The 17,224-nt window shown below is 52.1% G+C and overlaps 1 protein-coding gene across 6 annotated transcripts in view; it reads left to right on the top strand.

Moving 5' to 3' along the window:
* TMEM184B (transmembrane protein 184B) overlaps positions 1 to 17,224 on the top strand; it is a 49,009-nt gene that overhangs the window by 11,993 nt on the left and 19,792 nt on the right. For 2 of the 6 annotated variants that reach the window (XM_036865739.1, XM_036865737.1), the window contains exons 2-3: positions 12,806 to 13,055; positions 14,577 to 14,742. In XM_036865739.1, the coding sequence (XP_036721634.1) occupies positions 12,864 to 13,055; positions 14,577 to 14,742 (358 nt within the window). In that variant the 5' untranslated portion in view covers positions 12,806 to 12,863. Of the gene's footprint in view, positions 1 to 1,473; positions 1,910 to 4,273; positions 4,437 to 12,805; positions 13,056 to 14,576; positions 14,743 to 17,224 lie in introns of those variants that run through there. The other 4 variants (XM_036865738.1, XM_036865735.1, XM_036865733.1 and 1 more) reach the window with 4 other exon arrangements.

Raw genomic sequence — 17,224 nt, 5'->3', positions numbered from 1 at the left:
CACACCTCATCACTACTGACTGTTTTTGACCTTCTTGCAAATAGAATCCTATAGGAGAACCTGTAGTGAGAGTCACCCAGGTTGTGTAGAGCAGTCCTTGCTCACTGTGCCATGGAAGTCCACGCTGTTTAAATATACAGCTGACCCTTGAACAGCATGGCTTTGAACTGTGTGGGTCCACTTATACATGGCTTCTTTTCAATAAATACATACTGTGCTACATGATCCACGGTTGGTTGAATCCGAGGATGTGGAACCGCAGATACAAAGGGCTGACTATAAGTTATGCGTGGATTTTTGAGGGTCGGCGCCCCTGACCCATTGTTGTTCAAGGTTCAGCCATCACTATTCGTTCTGAGGATAGGCATTTGGGTTGTGTCCAGGCTTTTTCTGTTATAAACAGGCCTGCAATGAAGTTTCTTGTTCTTGTCTGTGTGGCACACATGGACTCCTGTGGGGTGTGCACCTGGGGTGGAACACTGACTCGCCCAACTCAGTACATGTTGGCATGAATGAAGTTCAGGCTAGGATTTCTCACTGGGCTGGAGCTGGGCTGCTGCTTTTTTTTTTTTTTTTTTGAATTTTATTTTATTTTTTATACAGCAGGTTCTTATTAGTTATCCATTTTATACATATCAGTGTATACATGTCAACCCCAGTCGCCCAATTCATCACACCACCCCCACCCCCCACCACTTCCCCCCTTGGTGTCCATACGTTTGTTCTCTACATCTGTGCCTCTATTTCTGCCCTTGGAGCTGGGCTTCTTGCCAAAGGGGTCCCAGGGGTCAGGGCAGGTTCAGGGGTCTCAGTTTAGACAGCCTGCACCCAAGGGCCAGCGGGACTGTTCAGGATTCCGCATCCAAAGGGGACCCATTTGCTTAGGACTGGGTGGGGTTTAGCTGGATGAAAAGGTGGTCTCATTAGAGGGACACAGAGTCTAGCTAGAGAGACCGAGCACTGGCCCATCCGTTCTCAGTTTGAGAGAAAACTGTAAGGATCAAAATTTGGCCTGGTATGTACTGAAAAAAAAAAAGACTTAATTACAAGACTGAATTAAGTAAGTCTTTGCTGAAGGATTTTGGATTACTTTGTTGTTCTCTTTTATTTCTGCACCTACCCCCTGCCCCCAACACCAAGTGAAGGACAGATACATGATTGGATGGTTTTTCTTTCCTGTTGAGAGATTCGTGAGAACTTGACCCCAGGAGAACAGGGACAGATGTGGAACCACTAGCGTGGCCTCAGCTTGTCCGTGTTGATCGAAGGGGAGTGGAACTGAGAGATGGGACCCTGCCCCCTCGTGAGGGCATGTGATCCTTTTTCCAAAGGTTAACCAGGCAGCACCGCCCAGCCCCTGGCTGCTCTTTCCCTCTAATCTCCTCTGGAGAAGGGCCAGGCTGTGGGTTGCTGACCTGCTCTGATGTGGGTCAGCCTCCCCCAAAAGGCAGCCACCCAGAAGTCCACAGAACAAACAGCCCCCGGAGACCGGAGGGTCCGTCATCCCCAGGCAACTGAAGTGAGAGCAGTGGCCAGTTCAGGTTAACCGTGCTCAGGTCAAGTGCTGCCTAGTGAGCTCTGCGAAGATGGAGATTCCTCCATGTATCTTAAATAAAAGAACCGAAACCCCTCCCAGGCTGCGTTCGTATTCCGGAGACGTGCGTGCGAGCGTGTTGCCAGCCCAGTTTGGCCCGTGGGTGTGTAGCAACTGCCCGAGCGAGCACTTCATGGGCGCAGCTCAAAAGGCTTTGGATCTGAAACTGATAAATGAAACTATGACCTCAGAAGACTTAAAAAAAGAGCCAACTACCAGAGACAGGACTGGCCCGGGTCTCAGAGACCGTTGGGAGTGTGCTCTCCCGGCCTGGCTGAAGGATGGAATGATTGAAACGGGAGTAAATCATCACAGGTAACGTCATAAGGTGCCGGGCCCTGTTCTCAGTGCTTTCCTTATAGTGACTTGTTTCTTCCCTACAGCTCCCTCGGAGCTAAGTGTGGCTGCAGCCCATTTTACCGCTGAGGAAGCTGCAGCAGGGAGAGGTTGTATAACTTGCCCGCAGACGCAGAGCGAGTAAGTGACAGAGCTGGAAGTCAAGTCCAGGTGTCTGACTCCAGAGCCCATGGCTCTTCAACAGTCCTTGGATATCTGGGCACCTGACAGGACGGCACGGGCAGCGTGAGGAGCCATTTACCAGGATTCTGTGGGCTAATGACTTCAGCCCTCCAGGCCTCTGTTTCCTCATCTGTAAACTAGGTGTATTAGTTTCCTACTGCTGCTGGTAACAAACTGCCAGAAACTTAGTGACTTAAAATGCAAATTTATTATCTTCTGGTTTTGAGGCCAGAAGTCTAAAATGTATTTCACGGGGCTAAAATCAAGGCGCTGGCAGGGCCGTGTTCCTTCCGGAGGCTCAAGGGGAGAATCTGTTTCCTTGCCTTTTCCAGCTTCTAGAGGCCACGTGCATTCTTTGGCTCAGGACCCTTCCTCCAGCTTCAGAGCCTCTCTTTCCCACTCTTGTAAGAACCCTTGTGATAATATCTGGCCTACTCAGATAATCTGGGATAATCTCTTTATCTCGAGATCCTTTACTTAATCACACCTGCAAGGTCCCTTTGGCCATTTAAGGTAAAATATTCACAGGTTCAGGGGTTTAGGATGTGCACATCTTTGGGAGGCCATTATTCAGCCTTCCAGGCAGGAAATCCGTGGGGGACACAAAACAGCAAGGTGTCTCCCAAGCATGAAGCGAAATGGCAGAATAAAATCTGGGTGAGACGGTGAGATTCTCTGAAATACCTAAATTCCAAGGCAGGTGGCTGAGTCTAGTGACTACACAGAGCTCTGTAGCTTTTCTGGAAAAGGTGGGTGTCTTCAGAAAGGGAGTCAGCCAGAGACGTCCCTCCCAGAGAAGGACGGGGTGGGGCTTGTGTTAGGGGACGTGAGCGTTTGCATCACTCCGTGTTGTTTGCTAGGGCATGGCTTGGTTCATCAGGCCTTGCCAGGGCCTGGTTGAATTTTACTCGAGACCCCTCACTTCCCTGTACTCCGATCCTGTGCTCTCAAGTGCCCTTCTGGCAGCTAATAGGAGGTGGAGAGGACATTCATAAACTGGCACTCCTCCCTTTTCTTGGGAGCTGGGTCTGCCCGACCCTGTTCCCTTGATCCCCGGAAGCCTGGCTTTCTGCACCCATAAGGTGAACTCTGTCCAACCTTGCGGCTTGGTGCTCCCCGAGGCCCTCTCCGGGGACCTTGGTACCCGTGCCGGGATGTTCTGACTGCAATAAGACCTACTCCACACGGCTGTCAGGAGTGCTTTGTCAACTGAAGAGTGCCACAGGCCTGCTCTGGGTACACCCCTGGCCGAGTGTCTGTCAGCATATCCCCAAAGCAGTCATTCAGCAAGTACTTTTTCATCACAGTACTTGGTCCCTGCCCTCATGGAGCCCCACTCACAGGATGTTAAGAGAACAAATCTAATCACAATTATGGTAAAGACCAGGGAAGACATGCCACGTGCAAACTGTAATAGGCTGTAGAAGGGGATAGCTACAAAGGCAGGTGGGAATAAAGATCTGGTGGTGGGGGGGAGGAGCAGGAGAACATGCCATTCCTGGGAGTTGGTACAAGGCTGGTGGAGGGTGTCATAGAGTTTTAGAGTTGGAAGGAGCTGCAAAGCCCAAACATTCATTCGGTTGCCCCCTTATCCAGCCAAAGCCTGTTGAGTGCTAACCACATCCAGGCTCTGAGGTCGGTGCCGGGGATCAGAGCTACACATAAGACATGACCTCTGACCTCCACAAGCTTGCAGGCTGGTTGGGGAGAAGACAGGGACGAGTGACCACCCTTCAGAGGTTCCTTGATCAGTGTTCCTGCCCCAGGAGACTTCTAGCCCTGTTCGATTGGGAGCTTCCTTATTCTGGCAGAACATTGCTAGATTGTGCCAGCTGGTAAAAATGTGTCTATCTTGGCAGATTCTCACCTTCCTGTTGCTCGCACCCAGTGGACCGGGCTGTGTCCTGATGGAGCACTTAGGACAAGTTCCTTTGCCCTCATTGGTGTGGCTCTCCACAATGGAAGATGTGTGTGAGATGGTGTGACTCAGCCTCCATCCTTTGCCCTCACCCAGCCCATCCCTCCCTCCAGCCAACGTCCAGGTCCTTAGCTGAGCTCTGGATGGTGGGGAGGGGACCAAGTGACGGGGAGCCGGCAGCGTGCAGCACGTGGCTTAATGCCGGACATTCATCAGTCATCTGATTGATTCTTCTCTTCCAGGTCCCTGCTGTGTGTCTGGCACTGTGCCAGGCCTACAGAGAGATGACTCAGGTGTGGGGAGACGGGAACACTGTCAGAACAAACCTCATGGAGCGAGCACGGTGCGGCTGGGCGGGAGTGAGTGGGCCGGCCCTCGGTGAGGCCGTGACGTTGAGGATGACCTGTGAGTGAAAGTTGTCACCCGCCACGAGGACCAGGGCAGAGGGGAGGGTGCGTTGGCACAGGGGCCAGAGCTACGTGTGGAGGGACCCGGTATTGCCAGCACTTAGGGAGGGAGGCTGGGGCCCAGCTGGCAGGACCCTGGGCCCTGCAGAGGAGTCAGGACTGCATCCCACCTTCAGAGCCTCACATGTTCTCAAAGGATTTCAGGTCAGGAGGTGGGATGGGGTCATCTTTGAAAATAAGTGAAAAAATAAACCACACTGGATTCCTGCTCCCTTGAGCATCAACCTCCCCGGAGCTCTGGAGGATGGTCCACGCCCAAGTCCCTTCTCCACCTTTCTGGAATCCAGAACGCTCGAAATCCCAAAGGTTCTTCCTAAGTCTGCAGCAAGCTAATTTCGTGGCAAAAATCTGACCTGAATTGATGCGAGACTAATTAGGGTCTTTAAAAATATCTCACCTTTCTCTGTGGAAGTACTGTGTGTTTGATTTTGGGGTGCCGCCCAGACCCCTCTGGGGGTTTTGCTGCCTAAGCACCATATACAGCACCATAATCCTTCCTAAAGTCTGAAAAGCTCTGAATTCCTAAACTCATTTGGCCCAAGGGTCCTGGTTACAGCACGATGCACCCAGGAAACAAATTCGGAGACATCCAGTCCGGGCTGGGTGGTGGCGCCGAGATTCCAGCTCAGTTTCCCCGAGACTCAGAGCCTAGGATTGCAAGGGAGGCGGGTGAGTGAGGGCCCGGGTGTGGAGCCGCTGGGAGAGAGAGGCAGGACCGGGCCTTGACTGGGCTTTCGGTCTGATTCAGCCTGGGACTGAGGGCGGCGGGAGGGCAGAGGCAGAGACATTGCAGAGAAAGTTAAGAGCCATGTCATCGACTGGCTTTTCCCACTGCTTTACAGCACCACTCTTTAGACTTTCTTTACCCACACATCCCTATCAGTAATAGAACTTTGGGGGCATGCACCCCCAATATATGGATAGTGATGAAGTTATTCTATACTTGTATTATGTTAGTTATACTATGTATATCATAAAACCTACACCAAAAACAGAAATCAAAGGATGAGTTAGTTAAAGATGTAATCATTTTTAAAAATTAAAAAAAAAAAAAAAGTTTTGTTGGTGGTACAAAAACCTTTTGACTTCATGTACTTATTTTTGGAAACTGTCCTCTGATGCTCTGGGAAAGAGCCGTTTGTTTAGATGCTTGGTTTTAATGGCCGCCCTCCCTGAAAAAGATCCCTTCCCAGGACATGTAGCTGCACACAGAGGAAATGCATCATTGGCTTTTTTTCTAAATCGGGTTACTCATTTTTCCATCCCATCCACTGTGTACGCAGAGGATTTGTTGAAATTTGGCTAGTACATTTCCATCCTCCCTGATGCCAATCAGATGTTCTTGTGAACTAAATGGAAGGTATTTTAAAGTTCTTAACACATGAGTCCAAAACCCACTCAAATGCTTTGGAAATTTTTAAACAGATTAGAAAATTCTGTTACGTAGGCTTTTAGGAGCTCAGATATGAGCGTTTTTGTAAGTTACAGACATACTGTTTTTGGTGATAAAATCCTACAACAGGAGAAGCATTTTCACATATACTTTTCCAGAAAGCTCTGCCCTAACTGAGGTTTCTTTCGAAGAGCAGTTCCTTTCTCATTCATTGTGATAACATGCCTTTCCTGTGAAGGGACATATTAAATACGCCTTAAGATGTTTTTGAAACATCCCTGGGAAGCGTATCTCTGATAACCAGTGGTCATAGGAAAAAATGGGGAATTGGAACTATTTTTTTTTTTTTTTGGTAAAAGAAAGATGTGTTGAGCTCAGTTGTTAGGTTTGACAGATCTTTCTGATTGCATTTCTACAAGATAACCAGTAAATCTCTGATACAATTTCCTGAGTGACTGCCCATCTCTTTACAAATTTGGTGGAAAATTCTACCGTTCTACAGTCTAAAGCTTTTTATTATGGAAAATGTCTAACACAAGTAGAGCGCATAGTATTGATAGAATGCATTTCTACCTGTCAGTCACTCAGCTGCAACAGTTAGCAACATCTGGCAATCTTGTTGCATCTGTCCCTCTCCCCCTTTTCAAGGAGCAAAAGCCCAGATGTCGTGTTCTTTTTTGCCCTTAAGTAGTTCATTGTACATCTCTTCTTGATAAGAACCCTTTAAAAACTTTTAAATTTTGAAATAATTATAGGCTCACAGGAAGTGGCAAAAATAGTATGTAGAGTCCCATGTACCTTTCTTCCCCCAATGGTGACATCTCAAATTACTGTAGGACAGTATCAAAACCAGGACGTGGACATTAGTACGGTACTGTTAACTAGACAAGAGACCTTATTCAGTTTTCACTGTTCTTATGTGTGTGTAGTTCTATGCAGTTTTGTCTCCGGTAGACCCCTGTAGCCACCACCACTATCAAGATACAAAGCATCTCACCGCCTGGAGGGAACTCCCTGTGTTACCCTCTGGGTATCTGTGCGCCCACTTTCCTTGCTGACTCCGCCAACCACTAATCTGTTCTCCATCTTTATAGACCTGTCATCTCGAGAATGTTATATAAACGGAATCGGGCAGTATGTGATCTTTTGAGATTGGCTATTTTCACTAAACGTAGTGCCCTGAGATCTGTTTGGACTGTTGCCTGTATCAATAGTTTGTTCCTTTTTGTTGCTGGGTAGTATTCCATGGTCTGGATGTAGCGAGTTTAACCTTTCACCTGTTGAAGGACATTTGGACTGTTTCCATGGTTTGAGGATTACAAACACAGCTGTTGTGAACATTTGTGTATAGGTTTTTGGGTGAATGTACAATCATATCTCTAGGATACATGTCTAAAAGTGATGACTGGGTTGTATGGTAGGTGCATGTTAGTTTTACAAGAAACTGCCAAACTCTCTTCCAGAGCTGCTCAGCCATTTTATACTCCCACCAGGAATGTATGTGAGAGCCAGTTTCTCTGCATCCTCACCAGCATTTGATGTCACTATTTCGTATTTATATGTGGGTAGTGAGATCTCATTGTGGTTTTAGTTTGCATTTCCCTAATTGCTAATGTTGAACAGCTATTTATGTGTTGGCCACGATCCTTCTTGAGTGAAATGTCTGTTCATGTCTTTTGCGCATTTTCTGATTGGATTGTTTGGGGTTTTTTTTGTTTGTTTGTTTTTTACTGTTGAGGTTTGAGCATTCTTCCTATACTCAGTATTCTAGATGCTGGTCGTGTGTTGGATATGTGGCTGGAAGATATTTTCTTCCACTATGTGGCTTGTCTTTTCATCCTCTTCACAGAGGCACAGCATGAAAGTTATTACTTTTAGTGAAGTCCAGTCAATTTTTCCTTTTACAGGGTCATGCTTTTGGTGTCAAGTCTAAGAACACTTCGCCTAGCCCTAGGTTTCAAAGATTTTCTCCTGTGTCTTCTAAAAGTTTTGTAGTCTTACACTTTACATTTAAATCCATGATCCATTTTGAATTAATTTTTGTATATGGTATAGGGTTTAGGTTAAGGTTCTTTTTCTTTTTTGCTTCTGGATATCCAGTTGTTCCAGCACTATTTATTAAAAAGTTAATTCTTCCTCCATTGATAAGGACTTTTATTTTTACATACCCACCATGCACCTAACAAAATTGGCAAGAATTCCTGTGTGCTGTGTATTTCAAAGATGTCTTCTTTTAATCATTGGTTTGTTCGCATCAGGACCCAGCAAGGTCTAGTAGACATTGCGTTTAGTTGTAATGTCTCCTTGGCTCTTGTTCTATAACAACCCCTCAGCCACCGTTGTTTATAAGCCACTAATTCCTGGGAGAAACCAGGTCATTTGTCCTATAGACCGTCCCGTGGTCTGGCTTTGGCTGCTACTTCCTGGTGATCATCTGTTTTGCTACCCTCTGTATTTCCTGGATACTGGTGGTTAGTTCTAGCGACTTGTTTTGATTCCAGTTCACTTTTGGGGTGAGGGTCCTTCCTAGTTGGTGCTGTGTGCTGCCTGTGCACCTCACTGGGGGGCTCAACACTTCTGGCTGCCCCTCTTTAGTGATGTTGACCTTGACTGTGGGTTTGGAGGGTGCTGCCTGTTCCATCCCTTATCAAGTTCCCCTTCAGCCTGTCACTTAGTGGTTTCATCATCCACTGATGATCTGTATCTATGCCCATTACTTGTGTTAGGAGTTGCAAAATGGTCATTTTTTGGTCGCGTTCTGTCTCCATTTACTAATGGGCTTGTGTAAAGTGGAACACTCCCCCGACAATGACGTCGTTACCCTCAAATATTATAGATGAAACAACTGAAGCTCTGAGAGATGAAGTCAAGCCAGCAGGCGGTGGAGTCTGGCGGGAACTCGGCTCGGTGACTTCACAGCTGGAGCTTGGTTACGCTCCGTAGAGACTCTGCCCCAAAGTCCCCGCCGCTTCAAAGCCTTCCCCACCCCTCTCCCCGGCCTTGGCCAAGGCAGTCGGTGCTTCCTCGGGGTTCCCTGGGTGCTCGGCACGCACCCTTGTGCAGTGCGGTGGGGTAAGGCCTCTGGGTACCGCTGTTGCATCGAGCAGGCGTGTAGAGGAGCCGTGAGTCCTTGAGGCCGAGGCCGGGTCTCCCATGCCCAGCACAGCATCCAGAGGCCTCCGGACGTGTTTGTTGGAAAGATGGCTCCAGTGTCTCCCCTCAGGCTCTCTGCCTGACCCTGGCAGAAGTTTAACGTTCAGTCGATTAAGAAAATACAGGGGACCTGCCAGAGCATCTGGGGTTCTGAGCTGCATCCGTATATCCCCCCGCTCTGGCATGTGTGTGCCGCATTGAAGAAAGGCAGCCGGGGGGTGGGGGGGGCCTTTTCCCTGGGGAGCAAACTCCCACTTCTCCCAGGTCCGGGGCTCCACTGGGCCAGTGTCCTGCTCACTTGTGGGACCCGGGCAGGCAGAGGTCCTTTCCAGGTAGGTGCCCGTCCCGAGTGTGAAAGGATGGGACCCCAATGTACATCCTCTGCCACCAGCACCCACACTCTGTGAAGTTTGTGGGGTCTAGTGCCATGAGCTGCCTGGGGTCCTGGGAACAGGGTGAACTCTGGGAGACAGCCTTCCAGGAGCTGCCTTCACCTGCCTCTCTGGGTGCCGGGGACCCTGCATCTGTAAGTCAGAACATTGCCTGAAGTATTTTGGGGGGTTATTATGAAAACCCTCAAGTCATTTTGTGCTATCCCAGGAAGCTGTAAAACCCAGTTTCACATCATTTTTCTCATCTCTAAGATGTAGATAGTGTTACTTACTTCAGAATTGCTGTGAGAGAAAGCATGAGATCATGTTGGGGAAAATGGTTTGCAAACAGCGAGGGGCGCCCGAGAGTGAAGTAAATGATTTGTATATCACAAGGCCCCAGTACGAAACGTGGCCAGCGTGGGTCGGGCCGCTGGAGTGCTCGCCCAGGTTGTGGCTTCCCCTCCTGGGAAGTACCTCCCTCCCCTTCCTGCAAGAAGAAGTCAGGGCCCTGGTGAGACGGCCATGACCCCTGTCCTGGAAGGGGGCTCTGGAGCCCGAGGGCAGCTCATCCACGGCCCGGGTTGGTAGACAGTAGGCACCTAAAATGTGTTATAGGACCTGGGTTTAAGTCCAGCGTCTACTTTGGGGGCAAGTCACCTGCCCTCTCTTGAGTAGACTTCTTGGGAACCAGATGACCTACGTAAGGAGGGCACTTGAGTGTGAGGAAGCAGAGTCCCAGCCAGAAACGCTGCGGAGCCTTCATCAGCTCCCACAAGCTGCATATATGCCCTGGAGGGTCACCTGTGGTGGGGTCAGAGCTCAGCGGTCTCCCCTCTGGGGAGTCTGTACAGGGCCCTCTCAGCGCTGCCGTTAGTAGAGGACAAAACAGCCTTTGACACACCCGGCCCTTGCTCAGAAGGAGAAGATTGGGGAGTATTTGTACTTCCTGAAGCCCCCCCCTCCCATTTCCTTGTGTTTGTTCATTTAATTTGGGATGACAGACAAAGATGATGATTTACAACCCAAATCTTCTTTTTCTGGAAATATTTCTGGCACTGGTTTTCAGTTTTGCAACCATACTTACAGGAGCTATTCTTAGACTTGTCACTGTGTCTCTTTTTCAAAGCACCACCAGTCTTTATATAGACACCTTCTCCAGTTTTGAGTTTCTTTATATAGATGACGTCTCCAGTTTTGAGTTTTTAATCTAGATTCTTCTCTTGGTTGGTGTGTTAGAGATCATTTATTTTTATAGGAAAATAGCAATATAGAGGGCTCTCCTGGGGTAATAACTTACAGCTAGGAGCAGACATGGCTCAGATGGGGGCAGAAGGGTGGGGAGGGGGAGATGGTGGGCAAAGAACCTCTTCTTCATTGCGGGGTCATGGTGCACCCCGGGAAGGCCCAGGGAAACCTCCCGTTGGTGTCAGAATGTTTTGGCTGAGAATATCAGCTCAGACTGGGAAGGCACTGGGAGAGGTCATCTGGACTGACCTCAGGGTTCAGGCTGAGATGGTTGGGTTTGGGGGTTTGGCCATTTTCTGGGTCAGGCAGTGGGGACCCTCTGGGCCCAGTGAGCCCGTGCAGGCACACAGCTGGTTGGGGTGGAGCTGAGACTTGAGCCCCGGCCTGGGCTCTCTCTACTCTCACCTTTGCATCTGTTTGCATCAGTGGTTGGTTGGTCCCCTGGTCCATTGCAGGTTAGTTTTCCAGGGCCTCTGTTGCCAGGAGACTCCGTGACCCCAGGACGGCGTGCCCAACCTGTCAACAGGTGGCAGCAGTGAAAGGCACTTCCGTCAGGGCTGTGGGTCTCGGAAGCCCGCGGATGCAGGAGTGGCCAGCCCTCCCAAGAGCAGTTCCGGGTGCTTCTGACAGAATGGCTTTGCTTTTTGAGAACAGTTCTAGCCCCCGGCCAGCATTGGTCCCTTTTGTGAACTTGCCAGGAGATCCCTAACAACAGCTCTTCCCATAACATCTGGGTTACCATCCAGCATGAAACCATTAATTTGTTGCCACCAGGGAGTGCGGGGCTGACATGACAGCCCACCTGGGGTAACTGCCTGGGACCCTGGAGTGCCGTCCTGTGTCCCGCCCACTCCCATCTCTCCCACCTAGAATCTTCCTTTATGCCAGCTTCCTCAACTCTGTTCTTTGCTTCTCTCTGAAGTACCTCAAATTCCTTTTGAAATAAGTTGTGAAATCAATAGATAATAAAATAAATGTTACAAATGGCCTTGGTGCTAAGCTCGGTGCTGGGGATTTAAAGATGGAAAAGTGGTCTTACCTCAAAGAGTAGGCAGTCTTAGGAGGATAAACGCGAGCAAATGACAGAACTGCGTGTTATGTAGAACAACAGAGGCGGGTGAAATGCATGGAAGTACCTGGCTGGGGAAAGTGAACAGGACAGGCTTTTAGGAAGAGTGATACATGAGCTAAATTAAAAGGTGAGCAGTTTGTTGGTGGCGAAGGGCCGCAAAGTCTCCAGAACGGCACAGCTGGATGGTGAGGAATGGATGTTAGCCATTAGGGAAACTGGGGAGAAATGGCAAAGAAAAGACACATACCCGTAGAGGGGATGCCTCAGTGCTAAAGTGATCTTGCTAGACCTGGAGGTGTAAAGATGGGTGGAGCCAGCAGGTAATTACTGAACACCTGCTGTGTGCCCACACTGTTCCAAGTGCCAGAGATCCAGTCGTGAGCAGAACGGGGCCCCTGCCCTCAGGGAGCTTGTGTCTGGTGCAGGAGGCAGTTAATGAACACGTGAGTAATGTACAGTTTGTCAGATGGAGTCGGATGGTAATGAGTGCTCTGGAGAGACATCAAGCAAAGCAAAGTGGTCAGGAGCGCCTGGAGTGAGGGAGGGCTTGCCACATTTGAGCAGGTGGTCAGGGCAGAGGCCTAAAGGAAGTGCGGGAGCGAGTTGTGTGGCTGGGCAGAGACAGCCAGTGCAAAGGCCCTGTGGCAGGAGCAGGCTTGGCGTGTCCAAGAAACAGCAGGAGGCCAGTGTGGCTGGAGGGAAGGATCGAGATGGGAATTGTGGTGAGATCAGAGAGCATGGAGGGCCCACGTGCTCTGTAAGGACAGCAGCTTATACTCCGACGGAGATGGGAGCTGTTGGAGGGTTTTGAGCAGAGGAGGGACCCAATCTGGCTAACATCTTAGAAGGTTCACACGGCTGCCGTGTGGGGATGGTGTGGGCAAGGGCAGAAGCAGAGAGATTGGTCAGGAGCCTGTTCCATTAATCCAGGGGAGACATGCTGGGGGCTGGAGTGAGACGTGGTCAGGGTCTGGTCACATTTTGAAGGTGGAAGTAGAGACCTGGAAGGTTCTTTCCAACACCACCACTGACGCTGGAAGGAGGCTAACGTTGCGGTTCCCTCTCTCTAGGCCAGCTCATCGCTTACCCCGAGGGTTTCTCTCAGGAAGCCCCCTGCTGCCGGGCACCATGACTGTGAGGGGGGCCGCACTGGCCCCAGATCCAGCGTCGCCCACAACAGCAGCAGCCTCGCCCAGTGTCTCCGTGATGCCCGAAGGCAGCCCCACGGCCATGGAGCAGCCCGTGTTCCTGATGACAACCGCAGCTCAGGCCATCTCTGGCTTCTTCGTTTGGACGGCCCTGCTCATCACCTGCCACCAGGTACCCAGGCCGGGCAGGAGCCCCTGAGCCAGTGAGCCCCAGCCCTCTAGGGAGGTCCTGAAAGGTTTGTTGTCCAACAGAGTATTAGTTAGGCCAGGCCAGGCTACACTGCAGTAAAAAATAAGCGCGAAATCTCAGGGGCTTCACCCGGGGGAGTCAGGTTCTTGCTCACTCAGCCCAGTGCAAGTCAGGTTCCGTTCCGTGGCTCCAGCATCTTGCAGCTTTTAAGACATCATCCATCTGACAGCTGTGGGGAGGGGCGTGTGCAGAAAGCACTCTGGGTGTTTAACCTTCTCAACCAGAAATGGCCCACTTCCATGGGCCAGAACTGGTCATGTGTCTAGCCTAAACTGTAGGGTAGCCTGGGAACTGTACAGGAGAACAGGATGGCAGTGACCCCTTTGCAGATGAGAAAATTGAGACCCAGAGAGGGAGGAGGGCGGGGAACTAGCCTAGTCACGTACAAGTTGGTGGCGGAGCTGGGATAGAAGTCAAGTCTCCCGTCCCCCTGTGCTCGCTGTCCCTGGGGAGGCTGCCATGGGCCGGGACGTGCCTTGGCTGCCCCAGGAAGAAGGTTTGAAGGTTGCCAAGCGAAGAGGGGAGGCTGAGCCTGTTCGGGTCCCTGTGTTCCCCGTCCCTTCTAGAACTCGACTGCTTCCAAGGCGGTTGGCTCACAGCAGATGGGGAATACTTTGTTCTCTTCCTCCCAAGCCCAGGGCTCGGCTGGGCCAAGCATGAAGTCATGGGAGCGGAGACGAGAGACTCTGGCTGCTGGGACTGTGCAGCGTGGTTAGAGCAGTTCTTGGCATTTGTATGCAGCTTTTATTTTTTCTCCTGCTTTCTAAAAACCGCATTGCATTCTCCCAACTTCCCAGCAAGGCAGGCAGCACTGCACCTGTTCAACAGATGGGAAAGTGAGACAGGCCATCACTGCAGCCATTCAGCCAGGAAGTGCTCCCACCTTCTGTGAAAGTGAGGGTCCCGTCCCTCCCGTCCTCTACACCATAAGTTAGTTAAGGGACGGGGTGGGGTGGGCGATCACCTGGACGCCTGTGTTTTAGCTCCATGCCCCAGGGGCCAGGTGTTTAGAAAGTCCAGGCGGCGGAGGGACACGCACACGCATGTTAATAGCCTCCTCTGCACCAGGCACCCAGTTCCCAAACCTGGCCGTGCACACGGGTCCCCAGGGAGCTTGTCACAGCTGTGGATGCCGCCACATCCCTGGCTGATTTGCACAGTCTTGGGCGTGGCCTCGTGGCCAGTGTCTGTGAGGTGTCCCCGGCGCCACCGCGTGCAGCCTGCGAGCTTCACGCACCCTGTGGTTGGATGCTTCCACAGCCTCATGACGGAAGTTGTGTGTCATCACACTTTACAGAGGAGGACGCCAAGGCTCAGGGTTGAGTAACTTGGTCCCGGCGCTAGTGAGGACAGAGCTAGACACGGGCTGGTCTCCTCCTTCTGTGGAGCAGACGGGCCAAGGCGGGCCGTGGGCTCTGACTGACCCGGCCCCTCTGCCCCCAGATCTACATGCACCTGCGCTGCTATAGCTGCCCCAACGAGCAGCGCTACATCGTCCGCATCCTCTTCATCGTGCCCATCTACGCCTTCGACTCCTGGCTCAGCCTCCTCTTCTTCACCAACGACCAGTACTACGTGTACTTCGGCACCGTGCGCGACTGCTACGAGGGTGAGGACAGCGCGAGCGGCACCGGGAGGGCCAGGGGAGGGGGGTGCAGAGCTGGGCCGGGGGCTGTGCACCCACCTTGTCTAGGAGCCAGAAGCCCCTCCTCCCAGCTTCCTCCCTGAGGGGCCAGCCGTCACTTCTTGACCCCCTTCACGGTTTCCATCCAGGTACCAGCGCACATGTAGCCAGAGTCTCACCTGCTGAGGCGCTTTGCGATGTGGCCCCCAAACACCTCCACAGATACCTGGGAGCAGGGACCCTCCACCTGTGTCTCATTTCTCAGTGCCGGCATCTCTGATGGGGGGGTGGGCAGCAAATAAGTGGTCCGTTTGTAGGTAGAAACCCCAGGTACAGACGGGTAAGGGGCTTATCCAGGGGTCTGTGGTAAGGTGGCAGCAGGACTGGACCTCCCTCCCCGCGTGTCTTAATTGTGAGGGCTTTGTCCCAGGAGGAGCCCGTGCTCCTGGGACAGGTGACTCGCTGCCTTTCAGGGGGCAGTTCTCATGTGTGGTGTGAAAGCATCACCCGCTCCTATACCGAGTTGCAAGCACTGGCCAGGCCCTGTGCTGGGCCCTGGGCAAGCCCGCCCTCAACCCGCCTGTTCTCCGGGCGTCTGTGCCACCTAAACTGTCAGCACAAGGAGACAGGGATGCTTTCTCCAGTGGCCCTGGCCTGGGGTGGGCAGGGGGCAGTGTCTTAGAGAATGAGTCAGCGTCTGCCATGTCGTACCGTGGATGAGCATTCATTCTGGGCAGAGGGGAGCCCCAGCGTGCTGGGCTGGGAGGTCCTGGGAGCTGTGCAGAGGAGAGGCCAGCAGCTGGAGGGCATTGCCCTGGGAGCAGGGACGGGGACATACAAAGCCTTGTGGGACATAGAGGGAAACTTAGATTTTCTTTTTTACTGGTGATACACAAAAATATGATGTGATTGGAAACTGCAGTTTAGAAAATCTCCAGGTGGTGGGTGGGTGAAGGAGGGGGTGGCCAGAGTCCCCAAGACAGGTCACAGGCCAGCGATGCTTTGGCCTGTACCCAAACAGGCCAGCAGGGATGGGAAGGAGGGCCCTGAATTCAAGATCCCTGCTCTGATGCCCACCCTCCTCTCACGGTCCTGCGTTTTCCTGATCCTCCCCGTACCTGCACTGCTGGTTTCGGGTAGAGTGACCGGACCTGGTATTCCTTATGCCGAGGCCCGGCAGCTCTGACCACGACTGGTTATTTGCTTCCCAGACCCCAGAGAGCTTTGCCCCGGCCCTGGGCTCAGTGGATATTGGGGTGCAGCATGCTCATCCCCAAAGAAGCTAGAGTCTCTCTTCTTGTCCCGCTTTGAACCTGTGCATCCCTGAGGACTCGCAGAGCACAGGAAATGCCTTTGGACTTGGCGAGGGACAGCAGGCACCTAACAGGCACAGACTGCGCCCCACCAGCCCCTGCGGTCACATTGACCCCTTTTCCCGCCCACCCAGGCACATCAGTTTCCCCAGTGGTTGCAGAGCTCCTCCTCCTCCTTCATCTTGACTCCAGCATCTCCTCAGAAAGGCCTTCCCCGTCGCTCCCGCTTCCAGCCCCCGTCCGAGTCCTCTCGGCCTCACCGCGGTTTGCAGTGAAGCTCAGACAGCCTGCGAGCCTGGTTTGCTCCGTCTCCCTCGTGGACTGTCAGCTCCATGAGAGCAGGAAAGGGTGGAGAGCCTGTGCGACAGAGCCAGGCACATGATGGGTGCTCACTCCTTCTGTATTTTTCGAATGAATAAGGGACTTTATTGAACACCTGCTGCATGCCTTGCGTTCGCCCACATGGGGCCTCATTGAATCCCCAGGCTGGCCCGGCTCTGTCAGGTGAGAACACTGCGGCCAGGCGGGGACCTGCTCAGGGCATAACTGGGGCTCTAGCGCCTGGTGTTCCTGGAAGCAGTGGAGTCCCCAGGGAGACCTTTGGGCACCTGGGGAGCTGTAAAGGCTGGGGATGGGGAAGGTGGGGCTGAGAACCCTTTTCCGTTCAGCTGCCAGCCTTGCACGGTGCCCAGGAGCAGCCAATGCCGACTGGTTTCTTCAGAAGCAAAAAGCTGATTCCTGCTGGGGGCGGAGGTGGGGGGTGTCTCCTATGTGATGGGGGGCAAGTATAGGCTCCTTTCTCTCCTGGGCCCTGAAGTCTGGGGCGCGTGGCAGAAGGGGGGGCACCGCCGGGGCCTCCGCACCATCCTCACTCCAGGCCGCAGAGACAGCAGCAGATGGTTGGTAACTCCCCCCACCCCAGAAGCCCTTTTGTTCAGGCCCTGCCTGTCCCAACTTTCCTCCCAGCCACGTAAGGGTCCTCACGGGAAGCCTGCTGCCCTGCGAAGCACATCTCCTAGCAACGCTATTATCTGCTTGGCCTCTCCGAGGGAGTTTACAAACAGCACAGCAGCTGCTGTGAAGTTCAGGCTGCCCCCGAGTTCACCAGCTTGCAATGTCTGAGTCAGTGGGCTTGGCCCTGGCCTGGCCAGTTC

Source organism: Balaenoptera musculus, chromosome 10, assembly GCF_009873245.2.
Source record: "Balaenoptera musculus isolate JJ_BM4_2016_0621 chromosome 10, mBalMus1.pri.v3, whole genome shotgun sequence".
Classification (NCBI taxonomy): Eukaryota; Metazoa; Chordata; class Mammalia; order Artiodactyla; family Balaenopteridae; genus Balaenoptera; species Balaenoptera musculus.
The sequence above is the reverse complement of the archived record's forward strand: the minus strand, read 5'-3'. Positions and strand labels throughout refer to the sequence as shown.